At 37.4% G+C, this 27,418-nt stretch overlaps 2 protein-coding genes and 1 pseudogene across 3 annotated transcripts in view; 1 reads left to right on the top strand and 2 right to left on the bottom strand.

The window, feature by feature from the left end:
• The window catches only part of LOC144561872 (protein-L-isoaspartate O-methyltransferase 1-like), a 54,877-nt gene that overhangs the window by 2,602 nt on the left and 24,857 nt on the right, over window positions 1-27,418 (top strand). The window lies entirely within an intron of this gene.
• LOC144568412 (vignain-like) lies at window positions 18,171-19,625 on the bottom strand. The gene is made up of 4 exons (XM_078318796.1): window positions 19,187-19,625; window positions 18,823-19,055; window positions 18,546-18,680; window positions 18,171-18,407 (listed from the first exon to the last, which is right to left on the bottom strand). Exons 1-4 carry the CDS (start codon window positions 19,623-19,625, stop codon window positions 18,171-18,173), a joined length of 1,044 nt encoding a protein of 347 aa, XP_078174922.1.
• Window positions 22,924-26,930, bottom strand: LOC144568504 (subtilisin-like protease SBT3.5; annotated as a pseudogene). Its single transcript, XR_013515679.1, has 9 exons — window positions 26,800-26,930; window positions 26,527-26,624; window positions 26,112-26,266; window positions 25,557-25,791; window positions 24,653-25,163; window positions 24,271-24,524; window positions 24,033-24,150; window positions 23,751-23,922; window positions 22,924-23,468 (listed from the first exon to the last, which is right to left on the bottom strand). The product of XR_013515679.1 is annotated as a subtilisin-like protease SBT3.5 (transcript).

Genomic DNA, 27,418 nt, shown 5'->3' on the forward strand with positions numbered 1-27,418 from the left:
ATGTGTGTAACATGCTCACGCCTTACGTATAAATACGTGGCGGGTTGTCGTGGGGTGTGACATTATGGCAAGATAGTAAAAGCCCCCCTTTCTCCAAGAAAAAGAGAAAGGGCAAGTGATCTGTTGAGACTTGTAACATTCAAGAATGTAGTGAACCAATTCAAGAAGAAAATTAAAGTCTTGAGGTCTGATCGATGTGGTGTATACCTTAGTCATGAGTTTGGTGATTATATGAAGAAGTGTGGAATTGTTTCACAAATGACACATCATGGAATGCCACAATAGAATGGTATTTTAGAGAGAAGAAATTGAACCTTGTCGGACATGGTACAATCTATGATGAGCCAAATTGATCTTCATATCTTTTTCTGGGGTTTTGCATTTGAAATTATCCCGTTCATTCGAAATAGAGTTCCATCAAAATCAGTTGAAAATACACCACAATAGATATGGACTGGGAAGTTTCTCATCGTGTCTTTCATGAAAATTTGGAGTTGCGAGGCTTATGTGAAGTGTCATCAGATGACTACTAAACTCGAAACTAAGGCTGACAAGAACATTTTTGAGCGATATATTATGAAAACAAAATGGTACTACTTTTAAAATAGATATGAGAATAAAATGTTTATTGCACATTTTGCAGTATTCTTGGAGGATGATTTCCTTACAAGAGATAGTGGGAATGATGTGCGTGTTGGGTCCCTTACTCATTCCTCTTGTTTCCTTTTTTATTTTCTGTTATTTGTAATTACTAAAGTTTGTAGGGTCTTATTTGTAAAATTTGTAAAGACTCTAATAAATCTCAGAAAACAGAAAATGGGAAGTGCTTTTTTTCCCGACAAAAACTTGATCTATCTCCTCTTTGATTTTCTCTCTTTGAAACCCTTGTTTTTCTCTTCAACTGGTATCAGAGCATAGAGAATCCTGGTGCTTCTGTTTTTTGATTTCGTTTTGCTTTCAGCGTGCTACAGTGATCCGCGAGCTACAGTGAACAGTGATTTCGTTTCTGGTTCGCTATTCTCCTTTGTTCCACGGTGAGCTGCGATTTTGGGTGTCTTCTCTGTAGACCGCGTGGGTGAACCAAGATCCTTTGGTTAATTATGCGTTGATTGCTGTAAGAATTATTTAATCAGAATTTTTTAGTATTTGGTGCATCAAAGTCTCGGTTTAGTGGTGATCTAAATTTTTTTTGAAATGGAGGAGAGTAATAGTGGTACTATGATCAAACTTACTTCGTCCAACTATTCTATTTGGAAGTCTCGTATGGAGGATTTGTTGTATTGTAAGGATGCTTATGAACCCCTTACGGGTACAAAACCCAATAGTACCTCCGATGTGACTTGGAAAATTTCTAATCGAAAGACAATTGCCATAATTAGACAATGGGTTGATGATTCCATGTATCACCATATTTCAACCGAAACCGAGGCTAAAATTTTGTGGGAGAAACTTGAGGGTTTGTATGAGCGCAAGACAGCTCAAAATAAGGCCTTTTATATTAGAAAGTTGGTTAATATGAAATATCAAGAAGGGTCTTCGGTGTCAGATCACTTGAGTAGGTTTCAAGATTGTGTAAACCGTTTGTCTACCATGAAAATGGTTTTGGATGAAGAGTTACAAGCCTTAATTTTATTGAGTTCTCTACCCGATAGTTGGAAAACTTTGGTGGTGTCTTTGAGTAACTCGGCATCGGATGGTGTTGTGACCCCCATGGTAAAAGATAGCATGCTCAATAAGGAGTTGAGGCGTAAGGAGTTAGGGATCACTGGTGAGTCTTCGGCTCTTGTTACCGAAAATCGGGGTAGAAGTACTCATAGAAACTCTCATGATGATGACAAGCGGGATAAATCAAAGAAGAGGTCAAAGTCTAGAAAGGGAATTATTTGTTATTATTGCAAGAAGCCCGGTCATATGAAGAATGAGTGTCGGAAATTGAAAGCCAAGAATGATGGTCTTAAGAGAGATCAATCTAGGGGTAAAGGCGGTGATGATGAGAAGGTGCATACCACCGCCATTGCTTCCGATGGAGAAGTATTCATTGCTTGTGATGAAGGTTTTGTAAATTTCACTAGTCAAGACTCCACTTGGGTAGTGGACTCCGCGGCCTCATTTCATGTCACATCTAGACGTGACTTGTTTACTTCCTACAAGGAGGGTAATTATGGTGTTGTAAGAATGGGGAATAACGAAGTTTGTAAAATCTCCGGAATTGGAGATGTATATGTGGAGACTAGTTTGGGATGCAAGCTTGTTCTCAAGGATGTTCGGCATGTGCCGGATATGAGGCTTCACTTGATTTAGGTTGGTGCCCTTGATAATGATGGATACCAAAGTTACTTCTTTGGAGGAAGATGGAAATTATTGAGAGGACATTTAGTTGTTGCTCGTGGTTCCAAATCCGGTTCGCTTTATGTGACTCAAGTAAAGGTATGTGGTGAGGTGAATGTCTCGGAATGTAACTCAACCGATTTATGGCACTTGTGGTTGGGTCACATGAGTGAAAAAGGCATTGAGATTCTTTCCAAGAAAAATTATGTGTCTTGTGATGGCACCTCTCTCACTTCTTGCACACATTGTTTGGCGGGCAAACAACATCGTATAATCTTTAAAAGAAATCCGACAAGCAAGAAACCAGATTTGTTGGACTTGGTGCATACCGATCTTTGTTCAATGGGAGATAGAACCATTGGTGGTGCTCTTTATTTTGTAACCTTTGTGGATGACCATTCTAGAAAATTATGGGCGTATTCCCTTAAAACAAAGAATCAAGTGTTGGATGTGTTCAAGCAATGGGTTGTGAAGGTTGAAAGAGAAACCGGAAAGAAGTTGAAGTGTGTCCGGTTGGATAATGGAGGAGAATACCGTGGTCCCTTTGAGACATTTTGCAAGACCAATGGTATTAAACTTGAGAGATCCGTACCCAAAACTCCACAACAAAATGGCATAGCCGAAAGGATGAACCGCACCATTTGTGAGAGAATTCGATGTATGCTCTCTCATTCTAAACTTTCAAAAGGTTTTTGGGGTGAAGCTTTGAACACTGCGGTGCACTTGATCAATCGTTCTTCTTCACATGCATTAGACGGTGATGTACCGGAAAGGGTTTGGAAAGGTAAAGACATATCCTATGATCACCTTAAAGTGTTTGGTTGTAGGGCTTTTGTGCACATACCCAAGGATGAAAGGTCAAAGCTTGATAGCAAGACCAAAGAGTGTATTTTTTTGGGGTACGGAAATGGTGAATTCGGGTATAGGTTGTGGGATCCTATTGAGAAGAAGTTAGTGAGAAGTCGAGATGTGGTTTTCTTTGAGGAAGAAACCATTGAGAATGTGCAAAATCTCGACAAGGCCAAAATTTCTTCAAGAAACTTTATTGATCTAACTCCTATATCAACCAACAACCTAAATACCGAAACAAATCAGCCAACTTCAAGTCAACTAACCGAAACTAATGACCCACAAGAGGAGGAAAATGAACCCGAAATTTCTATCCCTTCAATGAGGCTTCTCAAGTGCAAGAATTAAGAAGGTCAACTCGAGATAGGCGGGCTAATACAAGGTACTCATCTAATGAATTTGCTTTGCTTGTAGATAACAGTGAGCCCGAATGTTTTCAAGAAGCCATGGTGTCGGAGCACAAGGATAAGTGGTTGGAAGCCATGCAAGATGAGATGAAATCTTTGCATGAGAACAACACATTTGAATTAGTGAAATTGCCAAGAGGCAAAAAGGTGCTCAAGAACAAGTGGGTGTATCGGGTTAAATTGGAGGGACAAGAGGCAAAACCGAGGTACAAAGCTCGGTTAGTTGTGAAGGGATTCGATCAAAAGAAGGGAGTTGATTTCGAAGAAATCTTCTCGCCCGTTGTTAAGATGTCCTCAATTAGGGTGGTGCTTGGCTTGGCCGCTAGCTTGAATTTGGAGGTGGAACAACTAGATGTCAAGACCGCATTCCTCCATGGTGATTTGGAGGAGGAGCTCTACATGGAGCAACCCGAGGGTTTTGAGAAGAAGGGGCAAGATCACTTGGTATGCAAGTTGAGGAGGAGCCTTTATGGCTTGAAGCAAGCGCCTCGAAATTGGTACAAAAGGTTTGAATCTTTTATGTGTGACAACAAATTTGAGAAAACTAATTCCGATAATTGTGTTTTTGTGAAGAAGTACTCTAGTGGTGATTTTATTATCCTCTTGCTCTATGTTGACGACATGTTGGTCGTTGGAAGTGATTTGACAAAAATCAAAGCATTAAAAGAGAGGCTTGGGAATGAATTTGCCATGAAAGACTTGGGTGCGGCAAGGCAAATTCTTGGAATGAGAATCACTAGAGACCGTAAGGATTGGAAGCTTTGGTTGTCACAAGAGAAGTACATCGAGAAGGTACTTCAAAGATTCAACATGGACAAGTGTAAACCGGTAACATCTCCTCTTGCTAGTCACTTTAAATTATCTCATGATGGCTGTCCTAAAGATGAAAATGAGAAGAATGAGATGAGAAATGTGCCATATGCCTCGGTTGTAGGCTCTTTGATGTATGCAATGGTGTGCATGAGACAGGACATTGCTCATGCCGTTGGTATGGTAAGTCGTTTTCTTTCTAATCCGGATAAGGTGCATTGGAATGCCATTAAGTGGATTCTCCGGTATTTAAGGGGCACAACCAATTATTGCATTTGTTTTGGTGGCACAAACAATCCGGTATTGGAGGCATATACGGATGCCGATTGGGCCGGTGACATAGACTCGAGGAAGTCTACATCCGGTTATTTGATTTGTTTTGGAAACGGAGCCATGTCATGGCAATCTAAGTTGCAAAAGTGTGTTGCACTCTCTACTACCGAAGCCGAGTACATAGTCATTACGGAAGCATGCAAAGAGTTAATTTGGATGAAAAAGTTCTTGCATGAGTTGGGTGTTCGGCAAGAGAGGTATGTATTACTTTGTGATAGTCAAAGTGCGATTCACTTGAGCAAGAATCCGATGTTTCACTCTCGCTCCAAACACATTGAGTTGAGGTATCATTGGATACGTGATGTGCTTGAGAGCAAGGAATTGGTGTTGGAGAAAATCCACATGAGTGAGAATGGTTCGGATATGTTGACAAAGTCGATACCGTCATTGAAGCTTGAAGTTTGTTGTGAGAAGGCGGGTTTGGTTGGAGGACACGCTCCATGAGTCGGGAGGAGGAGTTTGTTGGGTCCCTTACTCATTCCTCTTGTTTCCTTTTTTATTTTATGTTATTTGTAATTACTAAAGTTTGTAGGGTCTTATTTGTAAAATTTGTAAAGACTCTAATAAATCTCAGAAAACAGAAAATGGGAAGTGCTTTTTTTCCCGACAAAAACTTGATCTATCTCCTCTTTGATTTTCTCTCTTTGAAACCATTGTTTTTCTCTTCAGTGCGGACTAAGGAAACTCAAGATGTTGCACAAGATGTCTAGATTGGAGACACACCCTCATTTCCTTGTGGTGATATTGGGATAGTAGGAGAATGGTTAAACCCGCGACAAGGCAAGTTAAGGAGGATGGCAAAGAACTTACTCATGAGGAGTTAAATTATGAGACTAAGCAACCAGTTGAGGAAAGGGATGTACAACCACCACCTCCACCAACTATACTCATAATGCTGATAGAGTCAGGTGTCGTAGAGCAAATATTTTGTTTGTATTTCTTATTCATATGATTGGTTGACGATAGTCACTTTGTTGCCTTACGTTGCATTCCTTGTGGTTTATCTAAAAGTAAGATTATGTAGCAACCAGCTAATAAAAGTAATGAACTTTAAAGTATCCATGATTGAGGTAATTAGCAAGGAACACTAATTACACCTGAGGATAGTGTGATGATTAAATATTTTGATCTAGCTATCATAGATCAACACGGTCGTGTTGCCGGTTTAATATCACACATGCATATAAGTGTTTATATGTCATCGGATTTGACCACACGAACATTATAAGGATTTTGTGTTATGTCATTAATGTTTCAAGGGGTGTTGTTGTCTTATGTCTGAGACATTTGGTTTTCCTTCTTAAGGTATGCACATAAGTGGTTAGTGTCCACCGCTCGCCATAACAGGGAGCTATAAAGACATCCTATCTATGTGTAGAACTTAAGTTGGGTAATATGCATATGTCAATAGGACAAATATCCCTTATTCGCATCTTGGTGAATGACGAGTAAGCTATGATATCCCTGAGTCCCTTGATAGTGATTATATTATATGTGCACACCATGATTAACAATCATGGATTATAATATGATGCTCACGTGTTAAGAAACGTAATCAATGATACAGTGGGAATGACAACATCATATCTCGCGTTCATTATTGGATCATCATGAGATATTGGAAACAACATAGGCAGTGTAATCATGCATTGTCGATATTGGATCAACTATTTTGTCAGATTACATATCATCTGTATAATTGAGGAGTCAACGCGTGTTGTTAGACCCTAACCTTGGTCAACTGGAAACATGCTGTTCCAGATTGCCAACATAATACAGATCCAAGCTGGTCACACCTACAAGATCCTCGGTCAAGATGTCATACGAGTTTATGACACTGTACTAAGATGTTAGAAACAACATACATAGCGAATCAAATAATGCGAGTCATTATATTGATCAACACTATGAGAGACATGAGAACTAATCAAATCAATTTGTAATCGGCTGTACAAATGGTGATTTGATTATGGGAGGGTATATGTTTAATATGATTGAACATATATTAATGTATGCTAAACCTACTATTTTGGTTGACTATATCATACCATGTTATAGATGATTATCATATGAGCGTGTGGATATGTGGTATGCACAATTTTGACTTAGAGTTCAAAAGTTATAGCAAATTGAATGGATGTTTGACCATTGATACCTCGCATATTTAGCCTATATTTGACTTGATTTCGTACCAAATTCACGTTCTAAATTGTCAAAATCATGTGCATTTCATTGATATATCCTTAGAATTTGGTACTGCAAAGAGTTTGTTTGTTTTATGCAAGATTGGAGCAAAATAAACGAAGAAACGGCGTTTTTGGACTCTCTGGTACGGCCCTTACCAGGCTTGGTACGGCCCTTACCAGGCTTGGTACGGCCCTTACCAGGCTTGGTACGGCCCTTACCAGACTTGGTACGGCCCTTACCAGACTTAGCCGATCCAGCCTCCCTCCCATCTTGTACGGCCTGGCCGTACCACTTTGGTACGGGCCGTACATAGATGCCGCCTGATAGAATTTAAATCTTGGCAGAGGCTATTTAAAGCGAGGGATCTCTCCATTTTCGGATATACACATTTCATTCCAGATTGAGAGCTCAGAGAGAGAGAGAAAGAGAGCAAAGGAGCAAGGAGAGAAGAAGAAGGAAGAGGAAGAGGCAAAAATCGACGGATCAACCTCTTCTCCACTCCCGATCTTCGATCTAGTTCTATCATGCCTCTTTTTATCTCTTTACTTGTATTTCTGGACAGATCTATGACTTGTGAGTAGTAGATCATTGTTTCTAGGGTTTGTAGATGAATTTTCTTGATTTGTGTTGCTTTTCTTGATTTGGATCTTGTATGAACTCTTTTGATTGTATTGATTGTGTATTTGCTTGTCTTGATTGCTTTATCTTTCTGTGATTGCATGTGGTGTGCCTATAATGGTAGATCAACCCTAACAAGGTCATGTGACCATTGCCTTCTCTCAACCAAACCAATCTCTTTAGGTAGACTTGTTCGAATTGAAGCCGAAAGGTTGAATTCTCCCCTAATTGACAGATTAGAGGATACCTTAGATCTCCAATCAATCAACTAGAGGATCTGGACCAAAACACAAGAGTTGAGGTTTAGAAACCCTAGAAGGTGAAGAATTGACTCCAAAACCTAGATCTTGAACCAACAAACGAGAGTTGAGGTTTAGGAACATTAGGTATGGTTAATTGAACCTTTCTCAAGAGTTTAATACGAGGTACCAGCAAGAAATGCATCAACTCGAACTTGTAAGCTCTGTACTGGTACATCAGTACGGGTCTTACAAGAGTGGTGCGGCCTACCCTTACCAAGCCCCACTCGGCTTGGTCGGACCAGGTTGGTGCGGCCTAGCCGTACCAACTTGGTAAGACCCGTACCACTAGAGGCAAATCAGAGATGAAGTATGAAACCCTTGAAACATCTTTTATCCTAAATCAAAACACAGTTTATACCTTTCCTTGCACAGTTACTATTCTATTGCATTGTTTGATTGCTTGTGTTGATTCTTTAGGAAAATTAAGTACCAAAACTCCCTCTTTCTCACTTCTAGTCTTTAGTCGAGATAAGTAAATTCTAGATAAAGGAACCGTCCCTGTGGATCGATACCCGATTATACTCCTCGATAGGGTTGTGCACTTGCAACCCTAATCGGAAGGTGTAACCGCGGTTTTAAAAGGTACGCTCCCAAGCGTACCGAAACTTGCGTTGCGCTTTCACGCGAACAAGTTTTTGGCGCCGTTGCCGGGGACGGCTACCATTTTCTGGATTTTTGCTTATCTTAGCTAATCTAGATTTTAACTTGTATCTTTTTCTTTTATTTTTCTCTTACCACAGGAACACAGCTGTCCCTGCACAACCACCTCTCGACGCACCCTGCATCACAACCGACGCGACTCGCGTGGAAGAGACAGAGAAGCTCAAGACGCTATGGCAACATACCAACAGTGGTCCGGCCACGACAATTCTCGAGGAGGAGGAGGCGGTCGATACAGGGTTGATCAGATCGCAGCTCTATCTGCTAGAGCTGCCGAGCTGGAGGAGGCTTTAATCAAAATGAGCATGAAGGCATTCGGTAACCATCAACCACAGCCATGTGTCATATGTGGGGATAGGAGGCACTCTTACGAGTATTGCCCACTGGCGGAATGGGATGAGGAACCCGAACAGGTCAACTATCTCAACAACTACAGTCGCAACTTCTACAACAATGCACCATTCGACAACTCAAACAACTGCTCATTCCAATCCGATCCACCCGAGCCGTACATTGATCCCGCTGTGAGTGACTTCATGCACCAGCAAAGGAAGATGAATCAGATGATGCTCGAGCAGATGCAAGCGATCAATGCCCAATTAGCTTCTCGAAGCAAGATTATAAATACGCTAATGGATCAATTGGCTAAGGGACAACTCCGCAAGGGATACGAGAGTTCAGTTAAAGATGACCCTGATGAGTTGCAGGTTGAAACAAACGAGTTAAAACCAGTGTATGGAGCAGAGGTGACAACTGTTGACCTGGGGGAACCTGGACGCGAGCCGCATGAATCTCACGCGAGTTGCGTGTCACGACCTGAAGACCTGGAGACCAGAGGAAGCGGGTTGGATGAAACCCACGCGGGTTGCGTCAAAGCCCAACCAGAGGCGCCGACTTCTGAACTCAAGACTCTCCAAGCTGACTTTAACTTCAGGTATGAGTTCCTAGTCCCAGATAAATCTTGTCTTGTGATCATAAGTGCAGATCTCAAACCCGATCGGACTGCCACGCGCTTGGAGAAATTGAAAGCTAACACAGGCGCGATCAGGTGCTCTATCATGACCTTGAAAGAAATCTTGTGGATTCTCCTGATGCAAGGGTTTGATCGCATGGTCCGTGTATCACAGAAGTGGGTGCTTCCCCCAGTGCCGCATGATCCACCTTCCACCAACCTGTGAGACGCCCCCGCCTCACCCTTCACTTCATGTCTGGTTAGTTTCCATATTTTCTTCTATTTACTTTTTCTTGTGTGAATTCAAGCATTGAGGACAATGCTTCATTCAAGCTTGGGGGGGGGGGGGGGGTGAATAGAAGAAAACTGTATCTGCATTTAGGTCATGTTTATTTTTCCAAAATTTGCATTTTTAGGTGATAAATTTGTGTGATTGCTTGGGTTAAGGACTTGTTTGAACAATTTTGGTTGTGATTTGGATGACTTTGAAAAATTAGAACTAACCCCATAATTGATCAAAGAACTGATTAGGAAGGGATGTTTTGAGAACTTGAAAGGATGAAAACTTGAATTGTATCAAAAATCAATTTTTGAAACTGAACTGTGCCTTTTAAATAGGGAAATGAAGATTTGGATATTCATTGGTATGAATGAATACCAATGGATGTGTGTATTCATGGTATATGTGCAAAAGCAAAAGAATAAAAAAATAAAAAAAAGATGGAGAAAATAAGAGTACTGGCAATAAGTCCTATTGGGCGCCTTTGAGCTCGTCTCCCAAATTTAAAAAAAAAAAAAAAAAGGATGGAGAAAATAAGAGTACTGGCAATAAGTCCTATTGGGCGCCTTTGAGCCCGTCTCCCAAATTTAGAAAAGAAAAATAACTTTTGCATATATCAACACACGAAGTCCGCGACTTGCTAACCTAAGCTTGTTCCAAGCTTGGGGGAGAAAAAGGGAAAATCTCCACAAATGAGAGCTTGATTTTAGTAAGAGAATGATAGATCGATCAATTCGAGTATTCAGCTTTGCAAGTATTAAAACATTCTAGAACTTGAAGTTTGATTAGTCAATTTGTGGGGTGAATCAAAATTGATCAAGGAAAGTCCAAATCATACCATAAAGATTCTCGAGGTTCTTGATTTAAGCGACTCATGTAAATTTTCACATTTAAGAACTTAACTTGCATTTAGAGTCCAACCCGGTAACAAAGAACAGATCTTTGCTTGAGGACAAGCAAAGGTTTAGCTTGGGGGAATTTGATACCTCGCATATTTAGCCTATATTTGACTTGATTTCGTACCAAATTCACATTCTAAATTGTCAAAATTATGTGCATTTCATTGATATATCCTTAGAATTTGGTACTGCTGAGAGTTTGTTTGTTTTCTGCAGGATTGGAGCAAAATAAACGAAGAAACGGCGTTTTTGGACTCTCTGGTACGACCCTTACCAGGCTTGGTACGGCCCTTACCAGACTTGGTACGACCCTTACTAGACTTGGTACGGCCCTTACCAGACTTAGCCGATCCAGCCTCCCTCCCATCTTGTACGGCCTGGCCGTACCACTTTGGTACGGGCCGTACATAGATGCCGCCTGACAGAATTGAAATCTTGGCAGAGGCTATTTAAAGCGAGGGATCTCTCCATTTTCGGATATACACATTTCATTCCAGATTGAGAGCTCAGAGAGAGAGAGAAAGAGAGCAAAGGAGCAAGGAGAGAAGAAGAAGGAAGAGGAAGAGACAAAAATCGACGGATCAACCTCTTCTCCACTCCCGATCTTCGATCTAGTTCTATCATGCCTCTCTTTATCTCTTTACTTGTATTTCTGGACAGATCTATGACTTGTGAGTAGTAGATCATTGTTTCTAGGGTTTGTAGATGGATTTTCTTGATTTGTGTTGCTTTTCTTGATTTGGATCTTGTATGAACTCTTTTGATTGTATTGATTGTGTATTTGCTTGTCTTGATTGCTTTATCTTTCTGTGATTGCATGTGGTGTGCCTATAATGGTAGATCAACCCTAACAAGGTCATGTGACCATTGCCTTCTCTCAACCAAACCAATCTCTTTAGGTAGACTTGTTCGAATTGAAGCCGAAAGGTTGAATTCTCCCCTAATTGACAGATTAGAGGATACCTTAGATCTCCAATCAATCAACTAGAGGATCTGGACCAAAACACGAGAGTTGAGGTTTAGAAACCCTAGAAGGTGAAGAATTGACTCCAAAACCTAGATCTTGAACCAACAAACGAGAGTTGAGGTTTAGGAACCTTAGGTATGGTCAATTGAACCTTTCTCAAGAGTTTAATACGAGGTACCAGCAAGAAATGCATCAACTCGAACTTGTAAGCTCTATACTGGTACATCAGTACGGGTCTTACAAGAGTGGTGCGGCCTACCCTTACCAAGCCCCACTCGGCTTGGTCAGACCAGGTTGGTGCGGCCTAGCCGTACCAACTTGGTAAGACCCGTACCACTAGAGGCAAATCAGAGATGAAGTATGAAACCCTTGAAACATCTTTTATCCTAAATCAAAACACAGTTTATACCTTTCCTTGCACAGTTACTATTCTATTGCATTGTTTGATTGCTTGAGTTGATTCTTTAGGAAAATTAAGTACCAAAATTCTCTCTTTCTCACTTCTAGTCTTTAGTCGAGATAAGTAAATTCTAGATAAAGGAACCGTCCCTGTGGATCGATACCCGATTATACTCCCCGATAGGGTTGTACACTTGCAACCCTAATCGGAAGGTGTAACCGCGGTTTTAAAAGGTACGCTCCCAAGCGTACCGAAACTTGCGTTGCGCTTTCACGCGAACAACCATGGTCAAATGTGGTCAAACACTGGTCAATAGGTTTGACCAAGATGAGAGTGCTGTTGACTTGGTCAATGAAATGGAGATGGAGGTTGCTTCTTGTGTTAGCAACCTTTAGATGAAAGTTGGATGGACCAATGGTCCAATGGACAATTATTATATGATATTACTAATATGTCCGCATATCATGTCATCTCGTTTTGACAATGGATGGCATTAAGATAATTGTAAAAGTCTATATAAGATGGCTATGCCTTCACTTTAATCTAACGAAAATCATTTCACAATATTTGAAATATTAGATCTAGATCTATATCTCTTCTATCTCTTCCGTCTCTCATCTCCTTTTCTTTGCCTGAACCAACCAAAGGGAGCGCCCCAAGAAGAAGCCATCGCCCCTTGACCCTTGATCAGCAGCTCCGGCCGCCTCCTCCACCAACCGCTGATCTACCCAGGTTCCGGCCAAACCGTGTGCGACTCCGACTGAAGTGAAAACCAAGCGTGTACGGTTTACGCAGTAGCATGCAGATGGTGACAAAACCGCATACAATTGATTAACTTTACCTGATGGGTTTACGCAGTAGCATGCGATTGCTCACTTAAACAGAACCTAGATTAAATGAGTTTGAATGATATAATGTCTGAATCCCTAGAAGCCTCATCTTCTAAACAACCAATCAATTACTTACTACACTGTTGTAACTAAACAACCAAACAATCAACCAAGTACTTAAATAACCAAACCAACCTAAAAGAATCGATAACCTAGACTTGATTTGCAATTAGATCTCTTGATACACCATCCCTATGGATCGACACCTTGATCTATACTATATAAATTGATTCATGCGCTTGCAAATTAGTAGTAAAGTAGACAATTAGGGTTTATAAATATTATTAGCTCTGATTTTGTCCCATTACCTCCACTTTTAAAATCCTTTGAAAGGTTTAGTCAGTCCATTGTTGCTTGTGCTTAAACCATATATAACTTTCCAACAACCTCAAATACACTTCACCTAAATTGATCATTGTGAGTGTAGAGTGATAGTCAGTGAGTGTCTGGACTTAAAGCCTTTGTTACTCGCCTACTCCAAGCTGTGGTGCTTGCTTCTGAGCTATGTGTGCTCATTTCTCTGTTTGAGCCATTTGTGCTCCTTGTTCTTTGGAACGTGGGAGTGTTGTTTCACCGGTTCCAACTTGTATTTTCTTCTTGGGTAATAGAAAGGCATGCCCAACTTAGGTCGCGGTGCCCCGGAGATGTAGGTCCTTTAGTTGGCCGAACTCCGTTAACAACTCCTATGTCACCTTCTCTAACTCATCTATTTACTTTTCTAAACTTTACTTATTTTACTATACTTCACTATACAAGTTCTTGATTCCGCCAAGAACAGCACATTAGCACACACTTGCACAAAGGTTTAATTTTATACATCAGTATTTAATATATAGGACTTAAAATTTTAAACAAGCCCATATTCACCCCCTTCTATGTGTTGTTAGGGAAAACAAGTGCCATTCACTTGGCAAAGAATCATGTGTATCACAAAAGAAGCAAACAAATTGATATTAAGTATTATTTTGTTATTGGCATGTTATCTCGAAGGGTATAGTACATATAAAGAAGATTGGCACTGTTGACAATCCATCTGATATACTCACCAAATCTATTCCGACCATGAGTTCAACTATTGTTCAAATCTAATTTATGTTGGTTGTTTGTTTTTGTTGCTTTTTTTTTTTAAGGTGATATTTCGATCCAAGGTGGAGATTGTTGTATACGCCTCTTATCTCACCATTTGTAATATCCTTTTTCTATAGGGTTATATTTGTAAGTTTGCCTTTTATGTATTTGTACACAAATTTTAGATGAAAGAGAAAAACACAAAAATTTGCTCATGTCGAAATGTAGTAATTAATTTTATGTATGCGTAATTTAATTTTATGTTTAATGCCTAAAAAAATAAGCATTATATATAAAAAAAATTATCACGCACGGATATTCTACTGATACCGTTATTTACATCATACATGGTATCAGTAGAATATTTGTGTACGTGTATCTTTTTCAATACACTCGAGAACAGTGCGAAAATGGCATGTCGTAGCGCCTTTTTTTTGGACAATCAAGCACGGTTCTTTTAAAATGTATGTTTGTATAGAGTGAATATAGACATGATTATAGAACTGTGTATTATTTATTGACACTTTCACACATTATATGCTCGTACACAGCTGTGGATCTGTGTGTAATTTTTTTTTTGGACATAAGCCCGTAGGCACACACACCCTCTTAATCCGGCTAGCCAGGATCTGTGTATTATTAGCCTTTTTTTAACTGTGTATATCTCCTATTCTGTAGTAGTAAGGTGGCATTAAAAAAAATAGCGACGTTTTCTCCTAATTTGTCATCTATGCCACCAATTACAGTTTACAACTTCAGCGAAAATAAAATAAAAAGTAAAGGACAAACGAGAAAGGTAAACAAATTGATATAAGGAGGGCTTGATCGTTACCTGGTCAGAGCTTTGTGATTGTCGGAGCCGTCAATATCACCTGTCGGCTCAGCTGCGTGACAGGAGGTATAAGAAAGAAGTGATGTCTCTTCCCGCGTTGCAATTCGATTCTAACCAAATTTCTATGCTTCAAACGTAATTTTGGGATGGAGTTTTTCTTCGTCAGATCGTGTTGTCTCCGTTGAACTTGTGTTTGTGTTAAATTGTCTCTAGTCAACCAAAGAGTAAAAAATCACATTCCATTTCTCCTTTGAGAGAGAAATCTCACATTCAGATTAAAGCCTGATGTATTTACAACATATATTAATGTAAAGTCACAATGTAATAATGTTTATTTACGCTTGACATGTCAATTGGATATATATGTGATATGACATTTATCCATTATAGCTTAACAACTAATAATAATAAAAATAAAATGATAACACACTAGCACAGGGATTGTTTCCTCTAGGGAGCGAGAGGTTTTCTATTATAATCAATCCGAGTTTGGTTCGATGGTCGGTCTAAATAAGTGTTTGATCCACGTTTAGATACGTGCAGATGGGTTTAAATCTGTACAAATTTAAACCCATCTTTCTTATACGAATCTGAAGTGTCTACATGAATCTAAATGCAAATCGATATAGACTACACATCACACTGACTTGGTGCAATGTCCATGAACCCAACCTCCCGTTTCCGTTTTTTCTATTATTCACCTCAGGGAGAAATAATAATATCTGATCTGTTTGTTCTATAAATGTGTGATATGAAACGATCGAACAAGTAAAAGAAGATCACCTTTTTTCATCGCATAGTAATACATATTACAGGGACTGTATGCAAGCAGAAGAAAGCAAGCAGATGATCAGACAAAGTTTGTATACCTTGTGTTTGAGACTAGACAAAATCTTCAACAGAGAAAGGAATGCAGGAATGAGAGGGAGAAATGCAGCAGATCTGAGAGGGAGTTGATTTCCAGAGGCACAAATTAATAATTGATTGGTAATGGTAGACGATTTCATCGCATCAACAAATGTCAACTCTCATTACCAGGATTAAATTAAATTAAGAAGGCTTCATGAGTCATGACTACAGGTTCTCTGTATTAATTTGAATAATCAAATTGAGGCGTACAAGTCTTCATGAGTCATGACTACAGGTTCTCCGTATTAATTTGAATAATCAAATTGAGCTGTACGCCTGTGCCATGTGGGCTAGGTGCTGTTTCCATAGGGGTGTACACAGCTCCCAAGAAGTCCGTATTCTATGAGATACCTGAAAGTTTGAGTAATCAAGGGCAAGGCTGTTTCCATAGGGGTGTACGTACACAGCACCCATTGAGACGCACGCCGTAGCCTTAGAGCATCTACATCCCTGAAACTATTAGAGTTTCTAATCTGACGTGGCAGTTTCTAATCCAGTTTCAGGGATGTGGGAGAGTTTCTTAATTATTTAGAAACTATGCAGGAAAGTTTCTTATTAAGAAACTGTTTATAAACTCTATGTTGACCAAATGATTAGCTCAAATTGTTTCTCCTTTTTAATTTGTTGCTGACGTGGCTTAATAGAAACTCTAAAATGAGTTTGAGGGATGTGAGAGTTAGAAACTTTAAAGACCATAATTTCTAAAAAGTAGTTAACAGTTATTTAGAAATCCTTTTCAGTTTTTCAGTTTTAGGGATGTAGATGCTCTTAGGTTTGAGAAGAAAAGAGAGGCTCTTATTAATTGGGTCACACCGCAGCATGAGGTTCAAAGAGAAAAGGGATCGTTGCTAGCTGCAAGTATAGTACATGAATGATTGTTTTTATTATTTTTTATTTTATTTTATTTTAAATAAGCAGTCCTCGGCATACCTTTAAAAGAAAAATACTACATAGTGATCTTTATAACTTCCTATTTTGTTTATGGAGACGTGTAAGTTTTCTTCTTTTGTTTATGAAGATATGTATGTTTTCTTCTTTTGGTTTTGATTAATATATATATATATATATATATATATATATAGAGAGAGAGAGAGAGATGAGCTACGGTGAGTTGCGAAGTAAAGCGACTATTTTACTTCACGCTCATATTTTGCGATTTTAAAGTTCAAAACGTCGATCCGAACCGTTCATCTTGTTCTCCATATTGAAATGTGCTTGGAGACCAAATTTTACATTTTTTAGAATTTTTTTACTATTTATTAAGCAATTTTGAAAGTCGCTGATCTGATGGTCCAGAAAATTTTACTGTTTTTACTGTTCACAGCAAAACAGCAATTTTCAAAAATGCTTAATAAATAGTAAAAAAATTCCAAAAAATATAAAATTTGGTCTCCAAGCACATTTCAATATGGATTAAACATCTAACGGTTCGGATCGGTCGTTTGGACTTTCAAAATAAAAATACAGCGTGAAGTAGAAACGCATTTTACTTCGCAACTCACCGTAGCCCATCTCGAGAGAGATATAATATTGTAAATAGTAAAATAGTAAAATTTAATTGTTGAATGTTTCCGATGATGGTCTATATATATTGTATTATCTATGTTTGTTTATGATTAATATGACTAGCAATTGGGGAGTTTGCTACTTTTATAAATGAAATTAAAAATAATAATATCATTTTGTATTGGTAAATGATATAGTACTGATAGGAGAATCACATTCCTTCTATCGGTACATAATATACTACCGGTAGAGGAAGTGTAATTCTTCTATCAGTAATGTGTTTTGTACTGATAGAATATGGTTAATCTACTATTAGTATAGAACCACTAGAAGAACTTTTGTTTCTTCTATTGTGGTGGTCTCTATCAGTACCCGATAAAAGACCGCAGTTTTGGAGTAGTGTCAACAATACAAAAATCATGTCTTTATTTCCAAACAAGTTGGGGTAGACTAAAAATGAAATCCATCGAGAGTCACAAAGCCAAGGTAGATAACAACAACAACAACAATAACAATAATAATAATAATAGTAATAATAATAATAACGTGTCTTTTAAAAGTTGGAATTTTTGTATTTATTGTTGATTTAGATTCCCCATCATTATGTTTGAGAGTATTTCTTCCAATATTATAAATTCTCACTGATAACTGGTATTGCAATTCCAGATTCTTTTATGGTTTACTGACTTCCGTAGAGTACATGAACTTCCATTCATATTTATTACAAAGTATAACTGTAAGAAATAATAAGTTGAGCTTGCACATGTAAGAATCCAAGAAAAAAAAAAAGCATAAATGCAAAATTTGCAGATCATCATAACAATAGAAAACCAGAATCCAAAGAAAGAGAGCAGCATGACATCTAGTAAATACTTAAATCACAATATAAATTGACAAAATTTCTTCAAGTTGGATATCACATATCAGGACTTGATTATAGATTTATACTCCCTAAATTTAAGAACTTAATTGATTAGAGCTCATCCTCGGCGTGCTTCTTCTTTTTGGGAAATGAGGCACACCTGGCGATGCCGCACAGCCCCATTTTGTCTTTGATGTTGCGCTTCATCTTGATGTAGCCGCCATCACCCCAGCTCAAGCCCCACGAGTTCTTAATGATCCAGTACTTCGTGCCATCTGATTCAGCCCCGTACCCAACTATGGTAACTGCATGGTTCATCTGAGTGCTGCACGGCCCGCTGAAGACACCCTGCCAAGGATTGATTAATTTATTAGATTAGCACACATTTCTTATGGATTTATGGTACATCAGGTAATTGAAGTAAGCTAATTCAAATTCATCACAATTACTATAATGGTACTTGTTAGTTGTCATTTGGAGAAGTACCGTTCTGTAGTTCATGAAAGAGGCTCCACCTGCGTCGATAACAACTGAAACAGGCTGATATGCAACGGCATTCATCAAAGCCTTTTCATTGTTGCGAGGAACGTTATGATACCCATCGATTGATACATGAATTCGCTGTATATTTAGAGAGAGAGAGAGAATAAACATTAGTTGGTGCTGAAGGCCATAATTTTGGAAAAAGAGCAAAATTGGCTGAAAGATCATAATTTATCAAAATTTTAAAAAATTAAAAAAATAAAAGAAAGACAACAGTTACCTTGGAAGGGTGGCATGTCCCCTGCTTGGCAGTGTAGGGATAATTATCCTCAGAGGTGATACCTCCACTTTTCCGTATGTACCCGAAAGCACGATCCACGTTTCCATTTATGCAAGCGTCATTATCTTTGTTGCAGTCGACCAACTGTTGCTCTGACAAGGGAACCAGCCTTTTTTTCTTAATGTCAGTTATTGCCTCTACCGCTGCAATTGTCGAGAAAGCCCAGCTTGAACCTAGATCACAAATTAAAAAAGTGAGCTGATTATTGATTAATAAGGTCTTATCTTTGATATATTTAAACCATTAAATTTTGTCTGGCCTTTGGAGAAATTTGGATGTGCATGTTCATAAGAAATTAACTTACCACAAGGGCCTTGATCCTTGACTGAGGTAACAACCCCCTTCTCCCTCCAATCGATGAAATCAGGAACACTCTTAACGTTCTCATACATGTAGATGTCAGAAGAATGACATTCACCCTCTAGCGCCTCACAGTTGATTTTTAAATTGGCATATGTGCTCGAGAACTCCTCGTTCGTCATGGCACTAAACTTGTTTAGCCCGAGCTCGTAGGAATGGCCTTGCTTGTTGAACTCGTTAATGTACATGACATTGTCCTTGAATACATTGAACCTTTTGGCCTTGTCATCGAGGTCCCTCGTCAAGCCGTGGCAGGATAGCCACCGCTCAAATAGGTCTTTGAGGCTTTCTTCGGACTCAAGGTCCTTTTCGGTGAATTGTATGGCGGAGGATTGAAGGGATAAAACAAGAATGATGGCTACGAGGAAGGCAGATTTTGACATTGTGGTTATTGAAATTACTACAAGAAATTGAATGGTTTAATTATGTTTGAGTGAGGTTTTATTTTGTAGAAAAAAAAAAACCCCATGGAAATGGGTTTTTGAGGTCAATTGCTTGGTCAGGAAGAAAAAGCTAGGTAATTTAAATTTTTTAAATATGCCCTGTACGTATGTGCGCCAAGAAGAGGTTATTGTAATTCGATCTTTTGTGGCCACATCATATGTGACCCCAAATGAACCTTATGTTAGAGATATGAATCATATGATACGATATACTCACCATTGCTGTCATGGCATTTCAAAAAAGAAAGCTAGTCAAACAGTTTCGTGTCAGATTGACAGAAATTTCCCCTAAAAAGCAAACTACTCTTTTGAATGATCAACATTTTACATTCGTCCTAAGGACCACATATTTAATTTTTTTTTAAAATAAACCAAAACTGCATAGTAGAATTTGAAGTCAATAAAAAGTGAACTTTGAGATAATTACTGCAGCACAAATCCTAACAATAGGAATGAACGTGTGATATATAATAGGCCTGGAGCTAGGGGTGTCAATGATACCCTTTTAATCATTTATCCCCTGCCAGTACCGTATTTGATAAGGTGGCGGGTATGGGTATTTTTTTTTCGTTGGCTTATTGATTATGTGTATGAATAAGAACTTTTTTTCCGTTAGCTAAGTGGGTAAGGGTACAGATAAAGGCTATTTCGTATCCGTTACCCTGTAGAGTAATTACATATAATAAAATTATATGATAATGTTTGAGCAATAATTAATTAGATTGTATTTTTGTTTTTCAGTGTATGTTTTTTGCTATAAGAAATATTTTAAACATACTATTTTTATTTGCATATTTTGTTATTTAGTTAAATAATTGAATTTGTCGGAACAAATATTCATGTTTTTAAATTCTCTCAATATGTGAAACAAAAACAATTTAGTTGGAATTGATTGCACAATTTTTATTTTTTATTTTTTCATTAGTAATGTGATTGCGTATGTGTGAAATAAATGAGTTTTGATATTCTATTTCTAAAATATAACAAAATTAATTATTATATTAGTATTATTCGTTATTCACCCGCAACTGTTTTGTTACCTGTTAATTTTAACAGATAATGGTAGAGTAGGGTGAGATCAATTCTTAGTGGGTAAAGTCGATGAATTCTTAAGTATAAAATATGAGTAAAGTCAATTCTTAATGGGTATGAGTATAAAAATGTTTCCACCCTACCCGTATCATACCCATTGACACCCCTATACCTAGAGCAATTTTTAAGGATCTTATATCCTCTTTTCATTAGACCTTAGATTTAGTGCAAAGGGATGATTAATTTTTTTCATAAATTAATTTGTCATCCTGTTGCAAAGAAAGTTCCATCTTTATCTTTCTATATATGATTACTTAAGCTATGGTATTTACAAAGCACACGTCCGAGGGTTATATATGCTCACCGGGCGTAGGAACTTAGTTTTATACTATTTTAAGTAAATATCTTCTGTTCCAATGATACAGGTTCCACCGTATTTTTTGTTGTTGTAGTGCCAAAAAATTAATTAGAGACTAGAAATGGTCAAAAAAATCAAGAGTACGTGGTTTGATGGTATCCACGATTAGCTAGAAAGATTATATCAATATTATCTTAATACAAAAAATAATAATATCGTACAGATGGTGCTTCCTATACATAATTAAATTATAAGAATTAGTCTTACGTCTATCTTATTGGGTAAAAGCAATATATTCTGATTGGAAGGTTGCAAGTTCTTTTATTTTTCTGAAAATAAGGCTAACTACTAGGCCCGTTTCATATTAAAACATGTAAGTTACAACTTAAACATGTTATCAAACCAATGTACTGTCGGAGTCAAATCTGAAATTTTTAAATATATCATTTGTTCAAGAAAATAAATAAAAAACTCTTGTTTCTCGAAAATTTCAAAATTACCACAGACGCACTAATACGGTCCCATTTAATGGGGACTCACTATGATAATGCGGTCCCATTTAGGAATCCGCATTATCATAGTGCGGCCCTTTTAATTTTTTTTCAAACTTTGAGAGATATTTCAAAGATGCGAATTCAAACTTTGAGATTATATATTATTTTATTTTTTGGCTATTTTTAACCAAATATCTTAGAAGTTTAATCGATCGTCGATAGTTCAAATTTTTATTTTATTAAAAAGAAGTCCAATTACATATATATTATTTTATTTTATGGTTATTTTTGACCAAAGACTCTAAAAGTCTATTCACCCATGTCCCTAAATTTATTTTTATTACAAAGAAGTCTAATTAGATATATATTATTTTATTTTAATTTATTTGATTCGTTAAATTGGTTTTTGAGATTAAAAAGAAGTGTAAATTCTACATAAATTGAGAGATTAAAGTAATTATAAACTATATGCAATTTTATAAAAGAGGACGGAAAGGTAGATAATTATTAGCTCCATGTTTTGGATGCATTTTCAGGAGATTCTGTAAAGACTTGTTAACAATCCTCATTGCCAAATGTACGTGTCAATATAAAATTTGATTTGTGATCATATTTTTTAAAGTATAAGTGAAGGTTTTGATTTGCGAAATAGTCTTTAGTATGGATTATTGTGGTGTTCTCCTTTTCATAAAATATAAAAAAACTTATTTGCATTTATTACAGTAAGTACGATAAGTATTTTTTATTTATTTTGTGTGTTTGGTAAGAGCAATTAGCAAGGTGCCTAGGTTGTTTTAAATGCAAGAAGTGGTTAATGACTTCCCACTTTTAAAGTTCAAAACAAATGTAACATTAGTTAAAATAATAATAATAATAATAATAATAATAATAATAATAATAATAATAATAATAATAATAATGATGATGATGATGATGATGATGATGATGATGATGATGATGATAAAATAAATAATATTATTTGAATTATTGTTTTCAATTTATTTAAAAATAATATTAAGACAGATAAGGAAATAAAACTTGAAAATTGTATAAATATTGTTTAGATTGTTTTCTTTAATATAGTATTAATTCGGAAAATGTTAACCTTTTATTATTCCAATGTCAAGAATAGTACTGATGACATGTGAGCAGCTGCACCGAATCAATTTTATTTGACAAAAGTAGAATTGAAAGCAAAGATTCCCAGCAGAACAAATCAATTTTATTTTATTTGAACGATTTTCACCCAAGCCTAAAAACACTGTAGGCACTGACTTTTTAATTTTTATTATCAAAAAAAAAAAACTGCTCATAAATCAATTGAGTTTACAAATTAGCTTCCGAGCCATCAGAATTAAGCAGTATCTGCATAAAAATCTTGAATGATGGTACGAACAGCAATTGGAATCCGTACCGAGTGGTTCAAGCTGTCAGACCAAATCAAGCTTCCAAATGTGTAATCTCCTTGCACCTTGCGATTTGCCACAAAAGTCACCTTAAATGTCTCTACATTCTTACTACTATCGAAAGAAATCAAGTTCGGCTCAACGAATACAGTGACTCCAGCCGGAGGCTGTACAAAAGCCTTGTAAGTCGAGTTAGCGGGCCCCACATTGGTAACAGTTCGGAAAACAGACATGATATCCTTGAGATCTGGTACAGCGATTGATGGGACATTTAGTTGGTACAGGTGACCTACGGATGTGTCGCAATCGTCAGATGGGCCGAGAGTGCAGTTGAAGAACTTGGTGTAATCATTTGGGTCTATGTCATAGACTAGACCCGGATCAGAAGCCTTGTTAGGGTCAATGTGACCGCCACCATAGTCAAATGGATCGGCAAGTTTCCTCGGAGTTGCCTCAGCTTCTATTGGTACACCATATGCATCAGCAACAGATGCTGAAAAAAAACAAGGTAGTTTATACTTTATACTAATAACAAGAAAAATAATGCAAGCTGCAAGTGTTCAAAATTGGTGATATTAATTAATATATCAAATTTTTGTACTGTTAGGCTTGGTACATGTCTCATTTGTGCAAAACAAGCAGAACCCCCCCAAAAAAAAGAGAGGAATTAATAAAAACATATAGCAAGTTCTCATTATTTTTCGAGCATATTATTTGAAAAGGAGTCACTTTAACTTAGAAAATAAAGGGATCGAACTGAAAACTTGAAACTAACCTGTGGTGACAATTGCAGATTTTATGGCAGCAGGGGACCAATCAGGATGCACAGATTTGAGAAGTGCAACAATTCCACTCACATGTGGACATGCCATGGAGGTACCAGAATCAAACCGATAACCTCCTTGCATAGCAGCCAGGATGTTCACTCCAGGTGCTGCTATATCAGGCTGTACATCCCATTAGAAAAATATATTAATTCAATTCACAAGCTCTCTGTGTGTATTGTTAGAGACAACTTCCCCCAATTTCTCTATTAATTGAATTATGAAACACATACCTTGACGATACCGGGAAATGTCGGGTTTGGTCCTCTTGATGAAAATGCTGCGATTTTTGGTGCCAGTACTTGTTCTCCTTCTATACTATATACCGGAGAGATTTTTACCAGTGGGTTCCTGCTTTCAAATTATACAATTACACAATGGATTAAACTCAAATTTTCAAGCCTTATTGGAAAAAAAAATTAAAATATATTGAATTCTTGTAGAATTTTTTATTTCCTCTTCTGCGTTTACCTTGTGGAGACAATATAGGAGAAGATTTTGTTCGCAATTTCAAATCTACTAGAGCGTACAGGATTCCATCAGATGGTGAAAGGATATTTGTTGTGTACTGAGCATATACGAGACCCCTACCTCCAGCAATAAGTACATTTTGTGATGCTTTCTTAAAGTTTGACCAAGGTAAAATTTGTGCAACTGTAGTTGGATCATAGCACAACACAATCCTCCCGGTTACATTTTGCTCGGTTAATGTAATGTTATCACAACTGTAAAGAAAGAAAGAAAATAACTTAATTCTTACTTTGCTTGCCAAAAAATAAACTATTACTTTTCAGTTGAACATAATTTGGATTATTGTAAAATTAATTAAATCTTATGCAAGATATTTTTATACCTCCTGCCATAAACAAGCTCAGTGAAATTGTTATTGTAAGGTATCTTACTTTCATAAAAGACTGACTGACCCTGCAAATGAAAACAATTAACTGATTAATGAGCAACATATCTCTGAAAACAAGTTTTCTCAAATTAATTAAGAAATACCAACATCACAAATTTCTGACGATTTCCAAGCGTGCTAGCAGCCACAGTTATCACCCAAGGAGAATTATTCTTTACACTCTGAGGTGCCGGTCCTTCATTTCCAGCTTAGAAAACTACACTAATCCCTTTTGCAACGGCATGCAACATTCCAGGAACCTCATCCACGCTGCCACCAATAGATATAGATAAGATATCGACACCATCATTTATCGCATCATCTATGGCTGCGAGAATACTGGCATGAGTGCATATCTTTCCTTGACCCCAGCACACCTTGTAAACGGCTATCCTAGCACGTGGGGCTCCTACCCTGACAGATCCTGCTGCCAAGCCATGGAAGCTCGTGTTCGATACTACATTACCTGCAACAAGCAATGAAAATTGAGCCATCTAATTAAATTGAAATTTCTTGTGGTTTATGATCATTTTCTTTTTTCGGTAATATGTTTTCTATATCCTCCTACTGATAGGTTTTCCTCATGGTTGTATCTTGGTATCTAATTTATAAAGATCATGATGCAATATCCAATTAAGGAATATTATTAATTATTAATTTAGTATTCATCCAAACGCTATAGGAATAACTGGAAGAATACAGGTGACACATCTATATATATAAAGTCTAATGGCAAATGCAAAGCTCTCCGTGTGGGAGGTCGCAAGTTCGAAACCCAGAAGGAGCAATGCTTTGTGGATATTAAATAGTTAGATGGCTTGACCTCTAACCTTTACTCAAAAAAGATAAAAACCCTTGCCTGTAGCTATAGAGGCAGTGTGGGTTCCGTGACCACTGTAGTCTCTAGGTGACAAGTATTCCCCTTTGAGGTCACTGGAAGACATATCATTGGCGTACCAACGTGCACCGATGATTTTATTGCTGCAGTTGCTTGCTGGCACCAAATGAGGCACCAGTTTCACATTTGCCTTTCCACCATTTCGGTGCGGGTCCAAACCCGGTAACATCAAAGCTTTCGGATTCGGGCCATATACCTGTTGAAATTTAAGAGGTCCTTATCAGTGAGTCCAATAATGAGTTCCTTTCCATGTATTTTCATAGTAATTATCTTGGTGAACTGATTAGTTTTCAGAGAACAGAACAGCATCTCCCTATGCGATAATATTTAGTTATTTATTAAGTTTGGAGCTCATGAACACAGAATCACATGAGGAAAAAAGCATTTTTGAAGGGAAAATATCGAATATTTCTGAACTGAAGAATTTTATATTGTAACAAGCATCGATGTAATCAAGGTTATAGTCTTGTATATACATACAAGCATTTCATAGGATTGCAACTGATTAAATTTTACCTGTGTCTATTACTCCAATAATTATATCTTCTCTATGCCTTCTGAAGTAGTGCATTGTCTCTGGAGTTATAATCAAGCCCAAGAAAGTCCCAGCTGCGTGTTGTGTGTACTGTAAACTTGTGATTAATTAGGTGCGCTAATCACATCTGGCATTTCTGTTAAAAGAGGTAATAAAAATATTAAAGCAGAAAAAGATCGAGATAGCAAGTGGTAATAAAAGAAAAGATCAACTTTAATTACTATTTATTGACTTATTCTAGAAATGTCTCTTATAGTTGTACTTGTCAACATCATGTTTTGTAGTCTCTAATATTGGTATAAACTGGCTTATTAACTGTTACTATGCACACGGTGCACTTCAATGAACTTGTTTGAGACGGAAAAGCTTGAAATAAATTTATTAGTAGATTATCACCTAAAAGAATTTGTGCTTGAGATTCATTTAGCATTGTAGCAAAACCCGAGAATCCATGCTTATAGCTGTACACAATTGAATTCCTTGCTTCCTCCTTACTGTTTCACATATATATATGAGCAATTAATACATTGTAATATTGTATAGTAAACCATATATGTATGTAGCTAGATAACATAAAGAGAGGCACTCAATATAATTTCAACTATTTGCAAATTAAATGAAGATCACATCATAAGCTTCTATAGAAGAGAAGGGGAAATAAAATAAAACCTTCCAAAAAGAGGAGTTAGCATCTCATAGTGCGAGGCTGTTACGAGCTTCGAATCATTGTGTCTTTTTTCTCCCAGGTACACAATATAGAGCTGCAAATTAACAGGAACTTTTAGTGGAAAAGTATGATATAAATGGATGTATCATTGATTGTCATGCTACTTACTTTGCTTGATGCATCAGATCCATATACTGTTAATGTGCACCCTACTCTAGTAGTGTCTTCAGATGACTAGATAATAGGGCATTTACGACCCTAATACAACAATTCAATTGATAGTGTTTGGAGCAATCTAGTAGTGTCTCTATATGGCACGATAATCGAGCATTTACAACCCTAATACAACACTCCAATTAAAGGTATTTAAAGCACTCTAGTAGTGTCCCTATATGGCAAGCTAATAGGGCATTTACTACCCTAACACAACACTACAATTTATGGTGTTTGGAGCACACTACTAGTGTCTCTATATGGCACGATAATAGGACATTTACAACCCTAATACAACGCACCAATTGCAGGTGTTTGGGGAACTCTAGTAAAGTCTCTCTTTGGCAAGATAATAAGGCATTTACAACCCAAATACAACACTCCAATTCAATGTGTTTGAGCACTCTT

The sequence above is a fragment of the Carex rostrata genome, chromosome 1 (genome assembly GCF_964058835.1).
Source record: "Carex rostrata chromosome 1, lpCarRost1.2, whole genome shotgun sequence".
Taxonomy (NCBI): Eukaryota; Viridiplantae; Streptophyta; class Magnoliopsida; order Poales; family Cyperaceae; genus Carex; species Carex rostrata.

What these genes read in the sequence shown, in the direction of transcription:
- LOC144568412 (XM_078318796.1), bottom strand. Translation starts at nt 19,625, where the DNA reads ATGTCAAAATCTGCCTTCCTCGTAGCCATCATTCTTGTTTTATCCCTT. An exon ending in CAAGGATCAAGGCCCTTGTG is followed by an intron (nt 19,056 to 19,186) that starts GTAAGTTAATTT and finishes TTTGTGATCTAG; the next exon opens with GTTCAAGCTGGGCTTTCTCG. An exon ending in GGACATGCCACCCTTCCAAG is followed by an intron (nt 18,681 to 18,822) that starts GTAACTGTTGTC and finishes CTAAATATACAG; the next exon opens with CGAATTCATGTATCAATCGA.